The 25282-nt window shown below is 36.7% G+C and overlaps 1 protein-coding gene across 15 annotated transcripts in view; it reads left to right on the forward strand.

Annotated features, from left to right (window-relative positions):
• The window catches only part of EPS15L1 (epidermal growth factor receptor pathway substrate 15 like 1), a 149774-nt gene that overhangs the window by 58663 nt on the left and 65829 nt on the right, over nt 1–25282 (forward strand). For 8 of the 15 annotated variants that reach the window (XM_056822291.1, XM_056822294.1, XM_056822300.1 and 5 more), the window contains 7 exons: nt 1024–1059; nt 2078–2204; nt 3048–3098; nt 3986–4116; nt 8648–8708; nt 10231–10313; nt 22116–22248. In XM_056822291.1, coding sequence (XP_056678269.1) covers nt 1024–1059; nt 2078–2204; nt 3048–3098; nt 3986–4116; nt 8648–8708; nt 10231–10313; nt 22116–22248 — 622 coding nt within the window. Of the gene's footprint in view, nt 1–1023; nt 1060–2077; nt 2205–3047; nt 3099–3985; nt 4117–8647; nt 8709–10230; nt 10314–22115; nt 22249–23853; nt 23915–25282 lie in introns of those variants that run through there. The other 7 variants (XM_056822292.1, XM_056822293.1, XM_056822305.1 and 4 more) reach the window with 4 other exon arrangements.

Here is a 25282-nt window from a genome sequence, read left to right on the forward strand (position 1 = left end):
CTCATCTTCTTTGCATCATTCATTCTGCCCACCATGTACTTCTAACTGAAAGAAGAGAAATCATGCAGACTTGAGCCTCACTGAAAAACCTTACCCTCCTCTCAGGGACCTGCCTCTCTGTCACATCTTCGGTGCAGATCTAGCACTTTTCTAGAGAAAAGGAAATTTAATTGTTAATGCCTTTGACATTTCAGAGTTGTCATGTAGAAATGCATAACTTTACATCTATAGTCACTGAATTTATTGGTTCAGGAGAATTTACTTTTTCCACAGTGGTCAATCAGTCATCATCAGTCCTTTTCCCTTGCATTTAGGGGCACTCAGAAGGCAAATCAATCATTTTTCTTTGATAGGTAGACATAGGATGGATTACCTTGATGCATCTATACATTTTTAAAAATGTTATTTTCTTACTTGCCAACGATCTAAACATTAAAACACACTAATTGTGCCCTTATTTTTCTTAGAACTTTTCTATTAAAGGAACCCAAGAGTACTGATTTATGTAAATAACAGTTCTTTGAGAAAGACCCTGGAGATCCATTTTAGTATTCTATCACTTTGTGATCTGAGCATCAGACTGGTTTTTGGTGATCATGGAATCATAATCCCATATCTGCAGTTGATGGATTGTGGAGTATTTAAAACAATCCAGTGTAAATGTAAAAATAAAATGGAAATGTCTGTCATAAGAAAATGTCTTCATTCTTAAACCATGTTACCCAGCTATCCCATTCTTCTCCATCATTCTTTGAAAACAAATAAATCCCTTCCAAACATGGTGTGGTATGAGAGATTTATTTCCCTCACTGACCAACCCACTTTTATAGAACTTTTTCATTTTTTTTCTCCCCTGTATCCAAGAATTTCATTGTATATTAGCTGAATGTTTTCATTGTATGGTCCTCAGCACTATTACACCCATACAGAATCCTTGCACTATATTTGTAGCATCCAGGGTTCTTGGATGGGTATATTGGGCAAATAGCCAAAGAATCTGACTCTGCTCCCCTACCTTGATAGGCCATATTGTTGAAGACTACTGATAACCTATCTCAGGTAAGAAAAAAAAAATGTTCTGTACTCGGCAGAGGGTATAGCTATTGGTTAAATCCTGGAATCCCAGATTGTGGATAACAGACTTATTAATTTGGGGTAGTGTCTTTTATAATTAGGAGATCTGGAAAGCTATATTTTAACCAAGCATCACTGAAGAACATATCGCTAAATGGAATTGATTTCATTTTGCATTGTTAACCTTGTCAATAGACATTTTTGATTGTTTGACAAAGTTTTCTCTTAACTGCCTCCTATGCTTTTATGGCCCCAGCTTTGTAACTACTAATGATACCAAGTTTTGGTCAATTTGTTTAATATTTTGGGATTGGTATACCAACCCAATGGAAGCTAAATAATTCATTATGTTTGGCAGAGTTAATATGTTCATTCTGCTAATAATGAAACTTCTCTGTTTTAACTAACAAATAATATGTCTTCTTTAACCAAAATGTGGTTATTGTTTTTAAGTAATATGCATACTTTATTACTGCCTATATCAGAATTTATCCTTTCATAGAGCTTTAAAAATAAAAAATGTACATTTAAAATATAGATTTCCCCCCCCTAGTTTGAGCTAGTATCTCGTGTATATTATGACAAATTCTGATAGCTATAACTAAAAAATATGGATTTTTTTTTACCCCTTAGTACTATAACTTAATTAGCTGTTGTGCTTTAAATTGGTGGAGAGAGGATTTCAGAAAAATACCATAAAATGAATAATTTGAAAATTTTATGTAGGTAGGTTTTCCCACTAAGATTTTTAAAAAAGAAACAATAGATTTTATTTATGTGAAAAAGAGAGAAAAAAACTATCAGTTTCTTGAATAAAATCTTGATATTTGTTTAAGATTTACCCTAAGGAAGATACTCCTTTGACCTTTATTTTGGTAGTTATTCATTTTAGGATTTCATATTTAATAGGGAATACAAAAATATTTTTTTGGAAATCTACATTTTTGATTGATTTATAAATTAAATGATAAAAGCCTTATACTGTTTCTCCATATAATTGTAGGATGATCCATTCAAGAATAAAGCCTTATTATTTAGCAACAGTACACAGGAATTGCATACAGACCCTTTCCAGGCAGAGGATCCTTTCAAATCTGATCCATTTAAAGGAGCTGATCCCTTCAAAGGCAGTAAGTAGGGGCTAATATATTGATCAAAAGATTACATATCTACATATTTACTTAATTTTGCTCTAAAATGGTCTGAAAAGGTGGAAATTATGTGAACATCTAGGTCTTGGTCTAAAGAACATGCTTCACAAAAACTAATCTTTAGATTCTTATCCTTGTTAAAGAGAAGTAATTCACTCAAGAGTTACACAGCAACCTAGCACAGTTACTGCAACTGAAGTTTTAGCTCTCCTAACATTTCTTCCTTTCTTTAGCTTTGAGCCAAAGACTCCTTTAAGAGTGGGTTCTGTGAGAAAAAGAGTGAAAAGTAGAAGAAAGAAAGTGACTTTCACATTCAAAGTGGTGTTTAAAGTTTCAGATTGCAGATTTTTAAAAACACCTTTTAGTGGAAGGATCAGGCAGCTACTAAACTTAGTTTTAGTTCTCTGCTCCCAACTCCCTCTACAATGTTGCATTAGCAGTGGGTCTGACATTTTAGGTCTCAGGAAAACAGAGCAAAACAGGAGCTGACCTCAGGAATGAATTCTGACTGGCATGACTTGTCAGTCTTGCCCTGGTCAGTCTTGCCCTAGCTTGTGGCAAACAGCTTGCATGCAGCTCCTTTAATTTTAACTTTTTTTACTAGCAAATTATAGTATTTTTACTTAGAAAAAGTTTTGCTTTTAGTAAGAATTGGTGTTTCAAAGCAAAAGAAAAAGTATTTGTAGATAGAGAATTATGTTGGGGATAAAGGGAAAAACATTTTCCTTCCACAAATGGGTGAATGAACAAGGGGGAAATGTACAAGTAAATAATGTTTCCAGAAGCCTTAAATTTGAGGATTTCCCCCCTTTTTAAATCTAGGTGACCCCTTCCAGAATGACCCTTTCGCAGAACAACAAATGACTTCAGCAGGTAAAAGACTTTTTTTCAAAGAACATTTTCATGGAGTCTTCCCAGAGCAATGTAGTCTATAGAGCATATCTTGTTCTTTGTTTAAATTGAGGGAAATGGAAAAAATAAACACCTCCCAGCCTAATAGGATGTCCGACAGAACAGTAAGTGTGTTTGGTTTCTTAAGGAAGCTGAAATTGTCATCCCCTCTCCTTTTTGCAGTTTTATGCCCTTTCTTGTCCATTTCACAGCAAGATGAGGAGCAAAACTGCAAAGGAATTTCCTGATAACCAGGTGATAGTAAGTACTTGTCCATGACAGCCTGGTTTAATGTCACAGAATGTCACCCTTGGACTGTTATCGAGGGATCCATGTCACACTTGTACACGGGCCTCTGTAAATGGTGATCATAAGAGCCAGTATATTGCTTTCTGTTTCTAAAACACATTGATAAACAACCTTTTTGGATTTTCACAACAGTCTCATGAGGCAAGGAGGCAGTTATTGTTATCTCCATTTTATAGCTCAGGAAACTAAGAAGTAATTTGCTTAAGGTCTCACAGCAAGTAGCAAACCCAAGTCTTCTGACTCCAACTTTCCCCTCCGTGCTTCAGAATGTCTGCAGCACAACTGCTAGTCCTACATACATGGAATGATGTTGATCATTTAGCATAAAGCTCTGATATCTCTCTCTTTGTTCTCTTCCTGTCATCATAGCACTGCTAATTAGTATGTCTGTCTTCTGATGTCTTTATTTATCATGCCCAAATTTGTGAAAGCTTCTTTTAAGTTGAAGCTTTAAATGTACATTTTTGAACATTCAAGTAGAGTAATTTACCTATTGGTTACTAATGTATTTAGCATTCATATGAAATGGTGTTCATTCATTTTCTGTCACTAAATTTTAGATCCATTTGGAGGGGATCCTTTCAAAGAAAGTGATCCATTTCATAGCTCCGATGATTTCTTCAAGAAACAAGTCAAGAGTGATCCATTTACCTCAGACCCATTCACAAAAAACCCCTCCTCATCTTCAAAAGTAAGTGACTCTTTAAGATAGATAATAGATGTATATAATACATACATATGTACAGGAGTAGCCTAACGTATAATTACTTTCACAAAGACAGGCAAAAGAATAGGGAATAGTTAATATCTTAGGAACAGTGTTAAACATAGGCACTTTTTTTTTTTAAAGGAAATGGGGGTAGGGTAGTGAAAGGGAATCGGTTGGCCCTAGAGCTGAATGTAGCATGGGATAGAGATGTTGGACTGATAGCAGTGGGTCAGCAATATCAAGTTGGCAATTGGGCTATGACATATTAATGACACTGGAATAGTGTGCTTAGAATAAGTTAATATTGTATATATGCTTTAAATGCTTTTCATGATCTTAGAGAAAACTTTCATTTCTCATTGTGGAATGGGAGTCAGTGATTTAATCTGTCTTTACAAGTTAGTGTAGTTTCAGTAACTACTTAAATATGGCTAATAAGGGGAGTACAGTGCCTTGTGTATAATAATAGGTACTTAATATATGTTGAAGTTGTTAATAACATAATTGTCTTTTATGTAGCTCTAAATACTTTACACAGGCTTTTACAACATGTAGATTAGTTAGATAATTCAAATAGTTGTTATTTGACAGAGGAGAACAGTGACATTCAGAGAGATTAATAATAGTATTTGCCTTCTGTTAAATAATTACTAAGGGGCAGAACTGGGATTCACCTCCTGAACTCCTTATGCTGCTATAATTTCATCATCTCCACCATCTCATGTCTCATTTCTTTTATCCCTTCCCTCCTTAAGAATTTACAATAGTCAGGGGCAGCTGGGTGGTTCAGTGGATTGAAAGCCAGGCCTAGAGATGGGAGGTCCTAGGTTCAAATCTGGCCTCAGACACTTCCTAGCTGTGTGACCCTGGGCAAGTCACTTGACCACCCCCATGGCATCCATGATGATTCCCAACACTCCTTTGCCTATCACTTTCCCCTACCCTCATACAATCTGGCTTGGTTATCCATCCTTATTTCTTATTATTCAGTACAATAATCAGGTTAACTTCCTCATTGTCCCCAAAAACATGCAATACTGATTCCCACTTCTGAGTCTTCAAATTCTCCTACATCTTTTGTGAAACTGTTTAGTTAACTTGCACCAATATTGATGTGGTTTACAGTGCCATTTATTATCTGTTTTAGAATTTTATATGCTTATTTTATTTTAGTATTTTATTCTAAACAGAAGTACTCAGTATAATTTTTCAATAAAGTGACTTTCTCTTGGTGACTTCATTAGCTCCTGGGGATTCAGTTATCATTTTACATACATGACTCCCAACCTTAATATTTCTCATGAAACTTCTAGTATCATATCACCAACTGCCCTTTTGGACATTTCAAATTGAATGTCCCATAGAAATCTCAGACTTACCATGTCCAAAATAAAGAGTTCGTTAGTACCCCCTCCCCATTATTCTTTTTTTAAAATTTTATTTAATTAGATGATTTAGAATAATTTTCCATGGTTACAAGACTCGTGTTCCCTCCTCCCACTCCCCTCCCATATCTGATGCCCAATTCCACAGGGTTTACCATGTGCCATCGATCAAGACCCATTTCCTTATTATTCATATTTGCACTAGGGTGACCTTTTAGAGTCTACTTTCCCAGTCATAGCCCCACTGACCCATGTGATCAAGCAGTTGTTTTTCTTCTGTGTTTCTTCCCCATTATTCTTGAAGGAATCCTTATAATCACTCGGCCTCACAATTCCTGTGTCATTCTTGATTTTCTATTTGTTCTCATTCCACTTATCTAGTCAGTTGCCAAATAGAATTGATCAAAGCATTGATTCCTAGCAGTGAGGGTTAAGTGCTTGTTCCCATATAGGTTGTTTAATAAATGCCAGCTGATTAATCATTTGATTGATTTGTTAGTCCATTGTAACCACACTAAAAAGGTTTCAAAACTCTATTGTAACATCCCGTTTAGATATTGTACCAGTAATGCTAACTGTCCCCATAGTGATGGTTTTGATAAGTCTTATGTTCTCTAATTTGAAATTTTATGTGGGTAATCCTTGTTTCTCCAACAAGACCATAAGATCATTAAGGATAGAGATTTCTGATATGCTGATTGCATAGAACCCTAGGACAGTGTTAGCAAACCTTTTAGAGACTAATAGCCCAAATTGCAAGCCTTATGCTGCATGTGAGCCTCCCACCTTACCCCAGACAGGAGAGGGAGGAAGTGCTCCCATTGGGCAAGTGATGGGGAAAAATGTCATCAGGCATGCATGGGGGGGGAAGCCCCCTCCAGCATATGTGCCATAGGTTCACCAACACAGGCCAAGGACATTGTAGAACCCCCTGGAAGAGGACTTTTCTCTCCATCCACTGAGGAAAAACAAGCCGATTAATGCCTATTGCCCAGATTTTATCATGCATTTGAATAGATACCATATAGAATTCTCTCCAACAATATGCGTATCTAGGATGGACAGTACATATATATATCATGAATTCTGTCCAGAGTTGAATAGAAAGAGGAGAGCAGGCTAGAGTGTTTTTTGGGAAGTTGCAGAGCTCCTTTGTTAACCTTAAGCTTTTTACAAAAGCAACAGTCAGCCTTTTCAATACTGATACCTATAGGTGCTGCTATTTAGCAACAAGCTGGGAAATATACCTGCCTCTGACAAATGAAAAGTTTCATACTGAGAACAACAAAGAGTACATGGTGGGTATGAGCAGGCTGCAGCATACAACAATTGAGCTCTGAAGAAAAGAAACTAGGAGATATAGGAGGAGAAGTTGGGCTAGTCATATGGCAAGAATATGAGATAACAGATGGGACAGACAGTGTTCTACTGGCATTGTTACAGTATGGGGAGAAAGCAAGGAAGTCTCCCAGACCCATGAAGTGGATCCTCTGGAGCTGGCTTTTGGGAGGACTTACCCAAAAAACTGCACCAGACAGGCAAGCATGGAAATGTTGGGATCTTTGTTGTTGGGAAGTCTTAAAGCGATGAGATCACAAATGCATTTGAATAGTTGAGCATCTATTGGAATTATTTGTCTATTCATTATTTGATTAAGAAACTTCCCCCTACCCATAGTTATGGAACTGATGTGTCCTGATTTTTGGTGGTATGATCTTCTAACTTTCAAGTCATATATCTACTTTGAGCTTATTGTGATATGTGTAAGCTAATGGTGCAAGACTCATTTCTGCCAAACTGCTTTCTAGTTTTCTTAACTGTTCTCAAGGATTTCTTTCCCAAGAAATTTGTATTCTTGGATTCATTTATTTGATTGAGTCTTCTAAAAAATCTGTTCTATTAAATTTAAAAAAAAATTAAGTTGGTACCAAGTAGATTTAATTATTACTTTGTAAGAATAATTTGAAATTTAGAAGTGCTTTTGTCCTATTGTATTACATTATTGACATAGACTTCACTATAGCCAAGCAGGACAACTCTGTATTCTCTCTCTTCTTGTCCCCATGACTTTACTTTTTTTTTTAATATAATTTTATTTAAAAAAATTTTTTTTTATTTTTTCATCATGTTCTTTTCCTCCCCTCTTCTCTCCCTCCTTCCTGGAGCTGACAAGCAATTCCACTGGATTATATATGTATTATCATTCAAAAGTTATTTCCATATTATTCATTTTTATAAAAGAGTAATTTTAAAAAAAACCCAAACCCCAAATCCTCATATAAACTCATATAATACATACTCATATAAACAAGTGATAAATAATATGTTTTTCTTCTGCATTTCTACTCCCATAGCCCATGACTTTACTTTTGCTATCCTCCCTATGCCTGGGAATATCTTCTATCTATTTCTTTGCCTGCTGAGTTTCCTATTCATTCCTTATCAGCCACCTGAAGTGCCACCTCCTACAATAAGCCTTCTCTGAGTCCCTGTTGATAATGACATTCAATTAATACATGATTCTGCAAAGTATTATACTTATCATATACTGATTGTCTCAAAAGTGTTTTGGAATATCCCATATATTTTATTCTAGTCATCTGTGTTTCATTCAGTAAACAAGCATTTATTAAGCATCTGCTATGTTCTGAGCATTATACTGAGCTCTGGAGATATGAAGAAAGAAAAAAAAAGTCTGCTTTAAGAATGTCACAATATAATGTGAAAGGAAACAACATGCAAACAATTATGTGCGATCAAGATCTAGATAGGACAGTAGATAGGGGTCCAGAAAGGATTTTTGCAAAAGGTAGATATTAGCTAGGATTTACAAGGGAAGAAGCTAGGAGAGAGATGAAGAGAGAGAATTCCAGGCATTGGAGACAGTAAAAATGCCCAGTTGGGAGATGTAGTTTTACTCTTATCCATTTATAATAGACTTTATGTTCCATGAGGATATTGGTAATATCTTGTCTAAACTGTGTGTGTGTTTTGTATACAGTAGACACTTAATGTTCAGTGGGTAAGAATTTTTTTTTGTGACTTTTGGATAATTATCAAATAGAAATTTTTAGTCCATGAATGAAGAGTCACTAATTGCATTTCATTTTTTCTTTTGTATCATTTAGCCTGACCCCTTTGAAGTCAGTGATCCTTTTTCATCATCTAGTATCTCTTCAAAAGGAACAGGTAAGAGGGACAATCTTCTTTCTTTCCTGTTCCCTTTAAAAAACACATGTGACTTATAATGTTAACCAATGCAATTAATATGCTTGAATTAGGAAGTTGGTTTTTTGTCTTTTATGTTAGTAGTATCTTATTTATCAGTGTCTTCTATCTGCAAAAATTGTGTAAATTGACCATAACTTTACCCAATTTCATTGAGATTCTTGCTAGAGAGTTAAGTTAAAGTTAGTATCATCTATCTGATTAAATTCGTCACTAAGAAGCAACAACTTTGAGAAGGGAAATACACTGTTGGGAATATAATGGTAAGGTTTTATTTGTTCACGTGCTTTAAGCATTCACCAATGATTGGGATGACCAGGCTTCTCCTTGCTCAGTTCTTTTTCCTAATTCAGAAAGTTCAGAACTTGATTCAGTGAGAAGTTTGTATTATTGGTGAAAGGCTTGGACTAGCACAGCCTTAGAGTGTGAAAACTACAGAATATAATTAAACACAAGGGTGCCAAAAATGAAAAGGATTCTTTAAAACTTCCTCTTTACTTTTGGGAACTTAACTGCCCAGCAGCTGGGCAAGCTCTGTTTATAAAGGTAGATAGAATGGGTGGGAACATCACTTTGGCATATTACATTATTCAAGACCATTTACTTGAATGAAGAAGCCTGAAAGGCATTAAAGAATTTTCAGGCCAAATCTTATGGAAAAAAATTTACCCTTGCATTATTATCTCTCTCTTTTTCCTTTCCAATTCTTTCCAAAGTATTTTTCAGCATGATCATATAACTTTTGCAGAAAACATACATAACTCCTTTTCATTTAAATACAATTATGACTGGTTTGAAAGTTGTGTAGAACTGTGTCGTGTAGAATCTTGTGGTATGCAGGAGAACATTGTACACAGAGACTGATACACTATGGTACAATTGAATGTAATGGACTTCTCTACTAGCAGCAATGCAATGATCCAGGACATTTTGAGGGACTTATGAGAAAGAAAGCTGTCCACATCCAGAGAAAGAACTGTGGGAGTAGAAACACAGAAGAAAAACAACTGCTTGATTACATGGGTGGAGGGGATATGATTGGGGATGTAGACTCTAAATGAACATCCTAATGCAAACATCAGCAGTATGGAAATAGGTTCTGATCAAGGACACAGTGGAATTGTTCGTCCGCTGTGGGAAGGGTGGGGGGAGAGAAGGGGGGAATAGAATATGATTTTTGTAACCAAGGAATAAGGTTTGAAATTGACCAAATAAAAATTTTTTTTAAATATAGGGGGGGGAAAAAGAATCTTGTGGTATGGCTGAAAACCATGTTCAAGGAATGACTAAATGGATTAACTAAAATAGGAATTTTCAGAATTTATTATTCAGAAACTTATGATTTGCTATAAGGGACACATAAATATAAATTCTAATTATCTTCCTTTGTGGGTTATTTAGTATGGAAATATTATAATTTTTAGTTTTTTCTTGAAAAAAATTTTACAAATATACAAAACTATTTTGTTGGTACAACTTACAGATCCTTTTGGAACCTTAGACCCCTTTGGAAGTGGTGCCTTCAGTAGTAGTGAGGGCTTTGCAGACTTCAGCCAGATGTCAAAGGTAAACTCAGCTCAGTGGAGCATCCTCTCTTTTCTTAAATGGTTGTGTTCTTTTATTAATGTTATGGTATGAGGTATAATTACATAATTTTTATTACACATTTCTCTAAAAGACAAAATCTTGTCAATGATGTGCATCAAATATTGAGAGAAGGAGGTAGTTAGCTCCTAGCTTCCAATTTGGTCTCAGATACTTCTTAGGCTGGGTATGACCCTGGGCAAATCACTTAATCCCAATTGCCTAGCTCTTGCTGCTGTTACTAAGACAGAAGGTAAGAATTTTTAAAAGGGGGGTGGGAAGGGGGAAAGGAACAGGATTAGATAGGACCACTGGAAGTCATCTAATCCATATTTTTTCCTCTCAGCAAAATTATAATCTTTCTGAACTATCCCAGGTGGAAAAGTTCTCTGGCTTTTTTTTTTTAAACTTTACATTCTGTATTAGAATCTGCATTGATTCAAGGCAGAAGAGAGGTAAAGGCTAGAGTAACTTTCCCAGTGTCACATAGCTCAGAAATGTCTGAGGTCAAATTTGAACCCAGGGCGTTCTGTCTGTACTGGCTCCTCAATCCACTGAGCCACTTATCTGCTCCTTCTCTAGACTTTTATTAACAGATAAGGTAGTTGTTTTTTTGTGAGATAATTTGCAAAGAACATGGGGAATGCTGGTTCTGCTAGTCAGTAGCCATGCCATAGAAGACTACTCAGTTCTTTTCCTTTGAGCTTAAGTTTTCTCATCAACAAAGTAGAAATATTAACACTTGTAAGGAAAATTCCTTGTTACTTACAAAACAATCTAATAAATTTGAATCGTTGTTACTTCTAATAAACTTGAATGTGGAAGTCCTGCAGCCACTCATATTGGCCCATCCTAGCCTCTGCAAGCTGTTCAACACTCCAGCAAACATTTGTTTGGTATAGACAGTGTGAAAAGCCATGTGCTTAGATGGAGGGTCAGGGTGCATAAGGACACCTTAAGGACCAGTCCTACGTTCACAGAGCTGTTTGTTAGACCACAGTTGCCTTTTTGTAAAGAAAGAGGAACTCTAAAGGATTGGGTTTCTCATCTTCAGTTTCTATCAGGATAAATTATTCATTAGTTATGCACAAATCCCAAATTCAGTAGTAAAGTTTGTAAATGCTAATTCATGCTACTTCTTTATAAGACAGACAAAATGATTGAGTTATAATGATAACCAACTGTTTATGCTATACTTAGACCCTCTCCATTTTTGCCCAACCCCAAGTAAATATAGCATTTGGATTCATTTGTGCCTGTATCAAATCCCACTAGATAGTTTGTGTTCTTCATCTCTTGTGGCTAACAGCAGCAGTGTCATTGTGACCTATTATTTCCAAGAAAGTTTGCATCTTCTTTAGATAAATAAATAATTAGAAATAGGTTGTCTGATGGGAAGTCATCATTGATGAAAAAAATAAAATAAAATTGCCTTTTATACTGGTTGACACAGAAAATAGAGAAACAGAAGACTTTGTCTTGGGTCTTTTCCCTATATAAAGAAAAAAATAATTTTTTAATCCTGAAATTGAAACTATCCTATGACTCCCCAAGTTTTAGGAAAATCCAGGAGCCAGACAGAATAAAGAAATAAATATTTTTAAGATTTTGATGTCTTTTATTGTCTTTTCCCGGGGGCAGATATCCTCTGGTAAAAGCATATTGTAAGTGGAAACACCAGTAGTCCAGGTTTCCTGATTTGAGCAAGTAGATTGGAGGGTATTCTGAGGTCGTTTCTAACTCTGCATTTGATTCTAGAGTGTATATGTTCTGAGAGGGGAAGAGCAAACAAGAAATTCATTCTTGGCATTTTTTAGATTTTTATTAATGTTATTTTTTACCTTACTATCTCTTCCCTGTGATTCACCCTCCCTCAATAGAGTTCTCCTCTGTAATCTAGAAATACAGGAATGTAAGCATTGTCCATGCCTGACTTGTAGTCAGCTTCTAACTTCTTTAAAGTGGTCACTATTACTGAGAAACATTGTGTTGTAACTTAAAGCAGAAAGTTCTTTCTGAGTAAATTACCATTTTTTCCTTGCAGAGTTTGAATTTTAAAATTTTCTGCCACTTGATGGCAGCAATTTCAAAAGAAGTAGGCTTTTAAAAAATGTTACTTTCAAAGTGCAATGGCTCTTTATGGATTATCTCCACCGTGAATGTAGTAGAATCATAAGGATTTAGAGCTGAAAGAAACTTTTAGTAAAGCCATCTAGTGTTAACGCTTCATTTTACAAGGAGATGAGGAAATTGAGGCTCAAAAGGTTAAGTAACTTGTCCATGGACACAGTTAGAAAGTGGTGTAGCTGAAGGGAGAAGTTTTTTTGAGGGAGAAGTCCTAATATTTCAAAAGTTTGTCAGATGTTTTAGAAGAAATTTCTTTAAGTAATAGGAAATTGGATGTGTGTAACCACTAAGATTCCTTTCTCCAATTCTCTTGATTTCTATTCCAGTATTCCTTTACTATACTAAACTGTTTTAGGTATAAGAAATAGGTTTTTTAAAGTGGTCGATTTCATTTTTTGAAATTCTAACTTTAATCCCATTTCAGATCTTCTATTTCTTTCTCTTTGCCTGTTTTTTTGCACTAGTAATTAGAGTGCACATGTGCATTTGTGATTTTTAGAAAAAGTCATACTTCCTGTTCATAATGTTGTGGGATTGTGTTCAACTGGGAAAAGTTGATCAGTTGAATGGAAAATTTAATTTCCAACATGATGATATTTTGTTTCCAGTATTCTATTAACTCCTAATTGTGATAGTCAAAGCTTCACCTTCACAAATGCAGCCATGTGCTTTTACTCTTTATTTTCTTTATTTAGTTCCTTTATTTATTAAACACTTTCTATGGGCAAGGCTTAGTTCTGGGTATGAAATGATAAAAAACTTAGAAAGGCAGAATTTAAGAACCAAAAGAGACTTCAGAAACCCTTTAATCAAATGCTTAACTGAATAAGAATTTCTTCCCTTCTCCCATATCCCTAGCAAGTTGTTATTCAGCCTCTGCTCAAATATCTTCAGTAAGGAAGAACTTATTACCTCCTAAGGCAGCCCATAACATTTATTCACTTGAATAACTCTGATTTTAGTAAGTTTTTGTTCACATTAAGCCTAAATTTTCCTTTTTGCATCTTTTGCCCATTGCTTCAAGTTCAGCTCTACAAGGCCAAAAAGAACAAGTTTAATCCCTTTTCCATATGATACCCTTTCAGATGTTGAAGGCAACTGTCATATTGCTCTTGAATCTCTTCTCTATATTAAAAATCACCACTTCCTAAACATTTCCTAGGTCTTCCTATATTACATGATTTCAAAGTCCCTTGTGGATATTCCTCAATTTATCATTGTCCTTCAGATGTGGTGTCCCAGATTGAAAATAGTCCTCCAACTGGGATCAGAGCAGAGCAGAATAATATGGTATCATCCTCTTTAATCTGCCTGTTGCTATTAGTACTGTTTTCTTGAACCACGCAGAGCAAGTCTAATTGTGCTTCCAGTTGGTAACCCTTAAGATGCTTGAAGACAGTAATCATGTTTTCTCTGTCTTTTCTTCAGGCCAAACATCTATAGTACCTTCAAAGCATATCATCATGGTGCTGTCTTCTGTATATCCTCTATTTGTCTGTGTCTCTCTTAAAATGTGGTGCCTAGAACTACATATGAAATATAGACATCATCTGATGAGGACAGAATATAATGGCACTATGGACTCCCTTTTTTTGGATGTTATTCTTCCCAAAGTGTGGTCTAGGACAGCATTAGCCTCTTTGCTTTCCATGTCATACTGTTGGTTCATCTTCACTTAGTCAATCACCAATCAACAAGCAGTTATTATTTGCTATCTGTGTGACTGGTGTATGTAAAAAGGCTTTGCCTACCTTGAAGTATAGGTGTTATTGTTACTGTCATCATCGTTAGCATTTTTGTGATTATTATTGTTTGAAGAGGAAAGCTGGACGTAGTTTGACATGTGCCCCAGAGTTTGGGAGAGTATATTTCAGAGTTCAGAGGAAGAATAGTTAGGATCTTATAGACTAAAATTCTACTGGGAAGATTAGCCCAGGAGGTTTGGGAAGTTAAAAAGGCATAAAAATAATTCTCACGAGTAAGGGGAACATAGAGTTTTCCAGAGAGATTGGTGTGGGTGCCCAGAAGGAAGTTAGCAAAAGTGGGGTCCATTGGGATTGGCAGGAGCCCAGAGAGGATTGGGGTCAGTGGAGAAAGCAAAGAACCATACAAAGGATTTTTCAGTTTCTATTAGGAAACAAAAGAATTAAAGAAGATATCATCCCATTTCTTAGGACAGATAGAGTGAGGGTGATAGAACAGAAAGGAAGCTGAGCTACGTACATTGCTCCTTTTTTCCTTCTATTTTTTCTACCAAGAAGAAATGGTACATTAGAAGAGACAATAAAGATGGTTGAGAGGACAACAGAGACAGACAGAAACATCCAATCAAGATATATTAAGTATTAATTTTGTGTTAGTTGTTATGCTAAGCACTAGGAAGGCACAGAAAAATTTAAACTGTCCTTGAGCTTGCTTGAGAAAAGAGTTCTCTTTTGAGAAAGACAACATGGAGTTATTTAAATTTATGCTATATATAGGCTGCTGTTTATTATGCTGAGCCCTGAGTTCAAGGAGACCAGGAAAGAATTCATATAGAATAGAGATATCAACAGGCTGCTACAGCTTTTTCAAGTGAGTCCAGATGAAAATATCCTTGGGAAATATTTAACAAAAGTAAATAAAAATACAATAGAATGTAGATAATGTCAATATGTGGTTTCCTAAGTCAGTTTGTATGGTTTAATGATCTCTGTTTCTATTTGGGTTTGACACCACTAATGGAGAAAAAGGGACCCTTGAGTTGTGATAGGTCAGTGATGCTCTCTCCCTGTTCATATAGGTCTTTCTTTCTCCATTCATCTTCAACCAAGTTAAGTCAAGACAACAAACAGCTCCTGGGCTAAGTGCTGGGGATGCAGAGAAAGGCAAAAACATAGTTCCAGCCCTCAGGGAGCTCACAATCTAATGAGGAAGTCAACATGCAGACAGCTACATCCAAGTAAAAGATGCATAAGATCAGTTGAAGATTAATCAACAGAGAAAAGACACTGAAATTATGAGGACTGGGAAAGTCTTCTTGAAAAAGTTGTGAAAGAATCTAGGGAAGCAGGGAGGTGGAGAGGAGGAGCCAAAGCATTTCAGGAATGAAGGACAGTTAGGAAAAACACTTGAAGTTGGAAGATGAAATGGTATTTGCAAGGAGACCAGTGTCATTGGATTGCAAAATGCTTGGAGAGGAGTAAAGTTAATCAGTCAACAAATATAGTAAGCACCCACTATGTGCCAGCCATTTCCTGTGCTAGGCACTGGAAATACAAAGAAGGCAAGGTAGGAGCAACCTGAGTTTGAAAGCCACGTAGAAGATTTATGTTTGAGCCTGAAGGGAGCACTGGGGTTTATTAAGTGGTGGGATGACAGTCTCATCTGTGCTTTAAGAAGATCAGGGTGACATTTGAATCAGGGAAAACTAGCAAGCTATGGCAAAAGTCCAGGTGCAAGGTAAACAGGGCCTAGAGGAGCAGATTGATGACTATGTTCATGTCTAAAGAGAAAAGAGGGAAAATACAGAAGATATAGTGAAGGTAGAAATAACAAGATTTGTCAGCAGATTGGATGTGGGAGATAAGAGGAAGTGAAGAGTTGAGGATGACAGTTTGTGAGCCTGAGTGGCTGGAAAGATGATAGTGGTAATAGGAGAATTTGGAAGGGGGAATGATTTAAGGGGAAAGATAATGAATGCCATTTTGGATATATTTATTGATTTTAAGATAACTATGGGACACCCAGGTAGAGATGTCTAATAGACAATTGAAGAAATTAGTCTGGAGATTAGAAGAGACATTAGGGCTGGATAAGTAAATCTGATTATCATCTGCATAGAGATGATCATTGAAATCATAATCATGATATCTGATAAGATCACCAATTAAAATAGTATAGAGAAGAGAAGAGGACCTAGGATAGAATTTGAAGGATACCCATGATTAAGTGGAAGTGATATGAATGAAAATCTAGCAAAGGAGACAGAGAAAGAATGCTCAGACAAGAGCCAGGAGAGAGAGCAGTGTCAAGAAAATGTAGAGTTAGAATACAACATTTATTAAGTACTTTTCTTTGTGCAAAGCACTATGCCAAGTAAGTATTAGGGTACAAATAGAAAAATAATCCATTCCCTTTTCCCAACACCTTACTTTCTAATGGGGGAGACTATGTATGGAAGGTTTCAGCTGCAGGTCAGCTGAAAAAGTCCTGTGGTTGTTAGGGTACAGTGGCAAAGCATATGTTAATGCTTCTTTCATGTCATTTTGCTAACAAAATGATACCAGTTTCTGATATTGAACTACTTGACAATACAAGGGACTTTGGTGACAGTTTTCTAGGTCTTCAGGTACTGTAGCTGAGAATTGCACTTGAAGATACAATTCTCAGGCTGAATCTCCTCAGATTGCTTTACTCTACCTGAGAGCACTAGGCAGGAAGCACTACCACTCCCAAGGCTGATGGATTCAGGGTTGTGGGCTCTTTCCATCAGGACCTGGGAGGGGGGGTGGTAAGGTGGTAGTCAAGGAGATGGTGGTAGTAGTGGTGGTTATGGTGGTCTGAGTTGCTTGTGACATGCTGCTTATACTCTCTTCCCCATGTTGTCCCAGTGCTTCAGATAGGCTAATTTGATTTTCCTGTGTATGTGACAAGGGCCCTTCCCTTGGTGATAAGGAAGGTAGAACTTCTCTCCCTCGATGTTGATTTTGTGGGAAGCAGGTCTAGCTATCTACTACAAGAGAAGATATTATCAAGGAGTAGAGGGTGATAAAGTGTCCACATGAACTTATTAATGAAAACATGATGACTGATTTATTAATTTCATAAAAAGTACTGCTATGGATATTTTGAAATATGTGGGATCTTTTTGCCATAGCATTTTAAGGTATATGTCTAGCAGGGAACTCTCTGATAAAGGATGTAGGTACTAGACATTTTTTATATAATTCTTAATTACAGAATGATTGGATCAATTCAGAACTCCCTTAACAGTATGTTAGTATGTCTCTATATACTATTTCTATTTTTTGTCATTTTTGTAAATATGCTGCTTGTGTCTTGAAACTTCAAAGTAATTTTAGTTTCTACTTATTTCTTTCAGTGATTTATTTGCATTTCTTCTTTTTAAAACTTAATTCATATCATTTAACTACTTATTCATTAAGGTGTGGCCCTTACTCTTCTAAATTTGTGTCAATTATATGTATTGGATCAGATCCCTTATGAAAAATTATCTTATGCAAAGATGTTTCCTAATTGAGTTACTCTTCTTGTCCTACCTATATTGATTTTATAATTGTAAAAGCTTTTCAGCTTTATGTAACTAATATTGTGTGTTAACTTTTTGAACTCTTCCAAACCTTGGTTACTAACAGATTTCTCTCCCTTTTTGTTAGTTTTGCTGAATTGCATTTTTTTTCCTTTTCACATTTTATTGTTATTCTTACATGGGATAGTTCAGTGAGAAGGATATGAAAAATAATGTATTCAGAAATAAAAGTAACATGAACTATTAATAAGCACATGAAAAAGTGTTCTAAATCTCTTAGAATCAGAGAGATGCAAATCAAAACAACTCTGAGGTATCACCTCACACCTAGCAGATGAATGCTGGAGGGGATGTGGCAAAGTAGGGACATTAATTCATTGCTGATGGAGATGTGAATTGATCCAACCATTGTGGAGGGCAATTTGAAACTATGCCCAAAGGGCAATAAAAGACTGCCCTTTGATCCAGCTGGGTTTGTACCCCAAAGAGATAATAAGGGAAAAGACTTGTACAAGAATATTCATAGTTGCGCTCTTTGTGATAGCCAAAAATTGGAAAATGAGGGGATGCCCTTCAATTGGGGAATGGCTGAACAAATTGTGGTATATGTTGGTGATGGAATACTATTGTGCTAAAAGGAATAATGAACTGGAGGAATTCCATGGAGACTGGAACAACCTCCAGGAAGTGATGCAGAGTGAAAGGAGCAGAACCAGGAAAACATTGTTCACAGAGACTGATACATTGTGGTACAATCGAACGTAATGGAATTCTCCATTAGTGTCAATGCAATGTCCCTAAACAATCTGAAGGGATCTAGGAGAAAAAACACTATCCACAAGCAGAGGACAAACTATGGGAGTAAAAACACTGAGGAAAAGCAACTGCTTGACTACAGGGATTGAGGGGACATGTCTGAGGAGAGACTCTAAATGAACACCCTAATGCAAATACTAACAACATGGAAATGGGTCGAATCAAGAACACATGTGATACCCAGTGGAATCGCGCTATGGGCTATGGGAGAGGTGGGGGGGGAGGAAAAGAAAATGATCTTTGTCACCAATGAATAATGTTCGGAAATGACCAAATAAAATAATGTTTAAGACTGAAAAGAAAAAAAGAAATAAAAGTAACATGAAAATAAAAGATTAGTAAAAAAAAATTCCTCCTCACTGATAATTGTGAAAGATGCTTTCTAACAGTTTTCCTTTAATCTTTTGATATTTTGATCTATTATATTTAAATCGTGAATTCATTTGGAACTTCCAGGGGCCTATGGTGTATGTAACTGGTCTGAACTCAATTTTTGCTAAACCCACTTTCCAATTTCCCCAGTATTTCTTATCACATGAACCTTTTGTTAAAACAGATATTTTATGAAAACATGACTTACACATAGTAAATGCTAATTAACTTCATTTGAATTGTTTTAACAGTAAGTCAAATTGATAAAAAACAGATAATTGAATTACTTGGCTTAGTCATAAGCCATTTCAATCCTTAATTCATGGAATTAAGTATTTTAAGATAAGGCCAAGACTATTTACCCAGATTCAAGGTCATTTTTGAAATTTTAAATGAATTAAAGTTATCTCTTTATTTTTTAAAGACTATACTTCATTCTTGTTCAATCTAAAGAAGCCCAAGTGCTTTTCCTGAACTTTTAAAAATTAGAAACTTTACTCTGGACTTAGATCAAATTGGACATAGTTATGTCTGAAAGGATACTTCTTGGGACATTTGGAAGAGTGAATATTTGGACTCAGAAAACCCAGTTCCTTTTGGTCCTAGATATGATGCTATTTAATATTGTGTTAGATCCACGAGTTTATAGCTTGAGTTCTTTGAGATTGAGGTGTTAATCAAATGGCTCAATTTTATCTCTTTCCATTTATGATATAACCAGTTAGAATGTCTTATTTAAATATAGACTGTTCTCCACATTGGGTAATTACAAGTCATTGTAGGTAATAATTAAAGTTTTAGTTTGAATCAAGTGCATCTTGAGCACTTACTTTGGACAGGGTGCTAGAGGAGTGGAATATATACAGAATAATTAAAATACCAATAGTGATAATAATAGGTCATTTTCATTATTGTTGTTTCATTTGTGCCTGATTCTTCTCAACTCCATTTAGAGTTTTCTTGGCAAAGATGCTAAAGTAATTTCCCGTTTACTTCTATAGCTCATTTTACAGATGAGAAAACTGGAGTAAAAAGGGTTAAGTGATTTGCCCATGATCACCTAGCTAGTAAGTATCTGAGGCAGTATTTGAACTTAGGTCTTCCCAACTCTAGGCCTGGCACTTTATCCATTGTGCTACTTAGTTTGCCTAGCAGCTCATTCCCTTAAACTTCAAGAAAGAGTTGCCTCTTTTGTGCAAGACACTGTGCTCAGTACTAGATATGGCAAAAAGAGACAGGCCATAAAAGCAAAGCTCTTTGAGAGCAGGTCCCATTAGAAGAAGGTGGCATGCACAGAAGTAAATGTAATATGAATGAAAATATGGTAGGAAAATGGGGGGAAAGCCAAACAAATTGTTTTGGGAAAATTTAATAGAGGAAGAAAGCACTTCAAGCTGGGAAGATTGTGAAATTCTAGATGAAAAGAAAATGTCCCCCTCGTCTAGATTTCCCTCCTTCTAGAGATATGAGCTGTTTCCCATATACCTAGGGCATATGCTTCTCCTTTTGGTAGAAGTGTTTTCAGAGCCTTTGTTATCATTGTAATTTGAACTATATGTATTTTATGAAAGGCCATTCTTAGGATATCCTGCTGGACTATGGATACTGTGTGTCCGATTCCAAACAACTTCTTTCTACACCTACCTAGCATCACACAACATTTTTATTCAGGTAATAAATTGAGAGAGCATCAAACTCTGTTTCTCTTCTGAGGTCCAGCTCAAATAACAATGTCTCCACGTGCTGTGTCCTCCATGAAGTCTTAGACAATTTATTATCCATTTCCTCCATATTAAAAGTGAGCTTTCCTTTTCATCTCCCTTTTGTCAATTAACACATTCTATCTTGTAAAATACAGATAAATAACTACAGTACATTCTCTTAATAGATAAAAACTCCATTAGAGCAGTAATTATTTTTTAACTAGTAATTCCCAGTAGAATTCCTTGGTATATTTAGCAGAAATAGCTACGAATATCTATTGAATAATTAAATGGCAACTTTGAAAAAAGAAAAAGTTGTAGTAAGGAGATAAGGCAACTTGTGATGGCAAGAGGTCCTAGAAGTTTGCAAAACCTTTGGTTGACTCTCTTTGACTAGTTCTGCAATATTCCTGTGCTCTGTCTCTTTTGACTGCCCCCCACCTTAGCCCAGACCCTTATCCCTCTTCAGTGGATCATTGTTACTGTCACTCCTCCTTAATACTATTATTCACATAGCTGTTAAAGAAGGCTTTATTAATGGCAGAGGCTTGACCGTTAGACCTCGGCTTACAAGTTTTCAGTGGCTCTTTACAGTCCAAAAGATAAAACACAAACCCCTTATGAGGACTGTCATTCAAAGCTCCTGCCACTTGACCAGGTCTGGCTTGCTTTTCCAAGCTTTTATACAGCTTCCATCTACCCAGGGAAATCTCACATCCTTTGAAGCCTAGCTCATGTATCATTTCCTCTGGGAAGTGTTCCTTAGCCAACATGGATCTCTCCTTCCTTACATCACTATATATTCACTCTCTCTCTCTCTCTCTTTTTTTTAACTCTTACCTTTCATCTTAGAATCAATACTAAATATTAGTTCCAAGTTAGAACACAGTATTGGTTCTAATGCAGAAGGTAAGACAGTTTTTCCCTCTCATAAATAACTTGTATTGAACCTAACTATTCACATAGCCCCTCTGATGCCTATTTTTAAGTGAGAGAAAAGGGATGGAGTCATTGTCCTGGCGCTGTCACCAAATGAAAAGGAGTAGTTAGCCAGGTTAAGAGGAAGGCTGGGCAGGATCCTGCATGTAAGCCAAAGGAACAAGGTGAATGGGGGAGTAGGTTATAAGGGACTGAGTGATCTAGAAAATTAGAGCCAAATAATGACCATTGGAGTTGGTGATTAAGATATCACCAGGACTCTGGAGTGTGCAGTTTCAGGACTTGGGCAGACCTCTTAATCTCTTAGATCTCAATCTCATCATTGAACAGTGACATTCAACAAACATTTATTATAGCTTGTCTGTAGCAGACACTCTGCTTGACACAGTACAGATATGATAAGGGATATAGTACATAACTCTCCTTCAAGATCCTTGGATGGAAACAGCAAGCAGACCCAGGCTGTTGGCCTGGGCTTTCCATAGAAAGGGCTAGTAAAGAATTGTGTGTTTGATTGATCTTCATACTCTATTTGAAGTGCTTTTCTTTATCTCCCTTTTGTTTCCATTTCTGCAGCCCACCTCTTCTGACCCTTTCATCTCCTCTTTTGGAGGGGTGGGATTCTCAGAGGACCCTTTTAAAAGTAAGCAGGACACTCCAGCTCTGCCACCGAAGAAAAATGTCCCTCCACGACCCAAGCCACCCAGTGGTAAGTATGGTGCCTTTTTCTTTCATCCAGTTTTCTCTACCCTTCAGGAATAAGGGAAAAGTAAACTAAGCTTACTCCACACAGCTACTCTTGATTCCAACCTCAGAAGTCCAAGAGCAGATTCCAACTTGAGTTATTGGGATTTGCAATTAAGTCATTTTCATTTTATTTCATTAGGATGGGGTTGGGTTTCTTCATGGTACCTTCCAAATGTAGCATGTTAATTGTTCTTTATAACTGAAGATTCACATTTGCTGGCAGTTTTCAAGAGAAGGCTAGATGATGACTTGTTGGGGTCCTGTAGAAGGGATTCATGTTGAAGAAGAGGGTTTTACTAGATGGACTTGAAGGCCTCTCTCAGCCCAGAATCTTTGGGATTCTATGTGACATCTGATATAGACAGAACTAAAAAGGAGAAACTTATTTCTATTAAAGTTGTCAGTTAGTTGATTGTTTAGAGACTTTATTCTGTTACTTGCCATATAACAGGCAACGCTGTTTAAAATATAATCTACTTTATGATGGCATATGCCTCGGAATTTGCTTTTTTCAAGATCATAGAGTAGAATCCAGCCCTCAGGTTTCTCCCTCACCCTGCTCTCCAACAACAGCAAATCATTTTTTTTCTTTGTTTTTTTTTTAAACCTTATCTTCTGGGTTATATATTGGTTCCAAGGCAGAAGAGTGGTAAGGACTAGGCAATGAGGGTTAAGTGACTTGCCCAGGGTGACACATCTAGGAGTTGTCTGAGGCTAACAGCAAGTCATTTTCATCTGCTATAGTGTTTTAAAAAATATTTAAAAAATATAGCAATACCATGTATTTGGTTCATGATTCTTTTCTTCCTTTCATCCACAATTCTTCCTTATGTCATCCCTCTGCCATTAGAGTGATAGGAATGAATGGTGAGATATCTCCCTGCTTGCCACGGTGGGTAGTAGCAGTTATCATGTTGGCTAAGGTTGGTGGACTTAGGGGAAAAGGAGTAGAAATGTCCAGCAGTTTATGTTCCTTTAGGTGATAAAGTATGTTGACAAGGAAACTGGCCTTTTAGGAAAGAGCTGATTGACTACAGAAAAAAAGTGATGAAGGATTTCATGTCTTTCTGTTCTTGTTCCCAGGCAATGTGTTCTTTTAAAGACAGAGGTACGGGGGGGGGGGGTTTAATAGCTATATTATAGAGAACATATAATCTAGGAATTCCTTTTATTCCCCATCAGTCTCCATGCACTAGTCTTTTGTTGTCTTTTGTTGTCAGCTCTTGGGAAAGATTCCATATGTCCAAGAAGTTTAGGCATAAATATTAAAAAAAAAAAAACAATTCTAGTGAGAAGGAAAGAAGAGAAAGAGCACTATAATGAGATTGGTGTGGAAATGTGCGTGGGTCTTATAAGCACTGTCCAGGCCTCTCTAGAAGATTAGCATGGGGAAAGTAGAGGCTAAGCAGGGAAGCAAAAGGCAATAATGGGACTGGTGGATGGGTTTTCCCAATTCAGTGGAGACAACTGAAGAAAGACTGGGAGTAGGGGATCCCTCTGATCATGGTGAGGGAAGATAGAGAAGAGATGCACTACTGAGGCCTTTTTTTTTTTCCCCTCTGCCAAGAAGGACCTTTAGACTGGGAAGGACAGAACAAAAAAGAATAATGAGGAGTTTGAAACCCAAGGTGAGTGGGGAGATGTTAAGAAAACATTTAGCTATGGGCAGCCAAGTAGTTCAGTGGATAGAGAGCCAGATCTGGAGACTGGAGGTCCTGGGTTCAAATGTGACTTTAAATACTTCCTATGTTGTAACCCTGGGGCAAGTCACTTAAACTGAATTTCCTAGCCCAGTGATGGCTTACCAAGTGCTCCTGTCCCCTGTCCCACCCCCACCCCTCATGAAGGATGAATTTTTTCCCATTGGGCTGCTGGGTGTCCTCAGAGAGTATAGAGGGGGAGGGGACTGGCCCAAGCTCTGTGCTCCCCTCCAGCTCTGCTGCATGTGAGCCACCCACCTATGTGCTCCCATTGGGCTGCTGGGTAGAGGGGTGGGGATGTGAAAAAATGCCATCAAGCACTGTGGAGAGGGGGAGGGGAGCAGCTCCATCCCAGTCTCTGCCTTTCTAGTAACCAACTCTGGATGTATAGGAGGGGGAGGGCAGTGTGCGTGCCCACCAAGAGCTCTCTGTATGCCCTCTTTGGCATCCTTGCCACAGGTTTGCCATCACCGTCCTAGCTCTTAATGCTCTTATACTTTAGAGTTAATATTTAATAAGGCACAAGGTAAGGGAAAGAAAGAAAGAGAAGGGGTTTGGGAGGGGGGAAAAGAAGGAAAGAAAAAACTAGTTGTCCTTCATAAATTCAGGTCACCTTGCTCAGATGAACTCTATACCCAAGGAATATCATTGGACATGATCTTTGATTGATCATGGTGGATAGAGCAAGAGTTTGCTGCAAGATGGAAGAATATCATGTGTTACCCAGATTTTTTTTCTTTTTTATGAAGGGGAAGCAGTTATCATAAAGAGTCAATGTAGCACCACAAAGAACTGCTTATGGTTAGTCTTATAGATCATGGAAATGCTGTAGATGTTGTTTACTTAGATTTTAACAAGCATTTGACAGAATCAGTCATTCTTTTTTTGACAAGATGGAGAATTATAAACTATCAGATGGTATTTGGCAGATTCAGAGCTGGTTGAATGGTGGGACTAAAGAATAGTTCTTAATGGTTCAGTGTCACTTTGAAAGGAAGTCCCTAGTGAAGTGTCCATGGAATCTGGACTTGATGCTGTCATTTTCATCAGTGATTGGCATGGAGTCTTATATAGTATGTTTCTCAAATTAATAGTTGACATAAGGCAATTGACAATAAGGTATAACTAATGCATTGTATGACAGAATTGGGATCCAAAAAGTTCTCAAAATGGCTAAAACATTGGACTAGGTTTAAGAACATAAATTTTAATAATGGTAATATGGATAAATGAAGAATATAAATTTTAGTAAGGATAAATAAAAATTATTCTTGAAAAGCTGATTTTTCTGAATTT

This window comes from Monodelphis domestica, chromosome 3 (assembly GCF_027887165.1).
Source record: "Monodelphis domestica isolate mMonDom1 chromosome 3, mMonDom1.pri, whole genome shotgun sequence".
NCBI lineage: Eukaryota > Metazoa > Chordata > Mammalia > Didelphimorphia > Didelphidae > Monodelphis > Monodelphis domestica.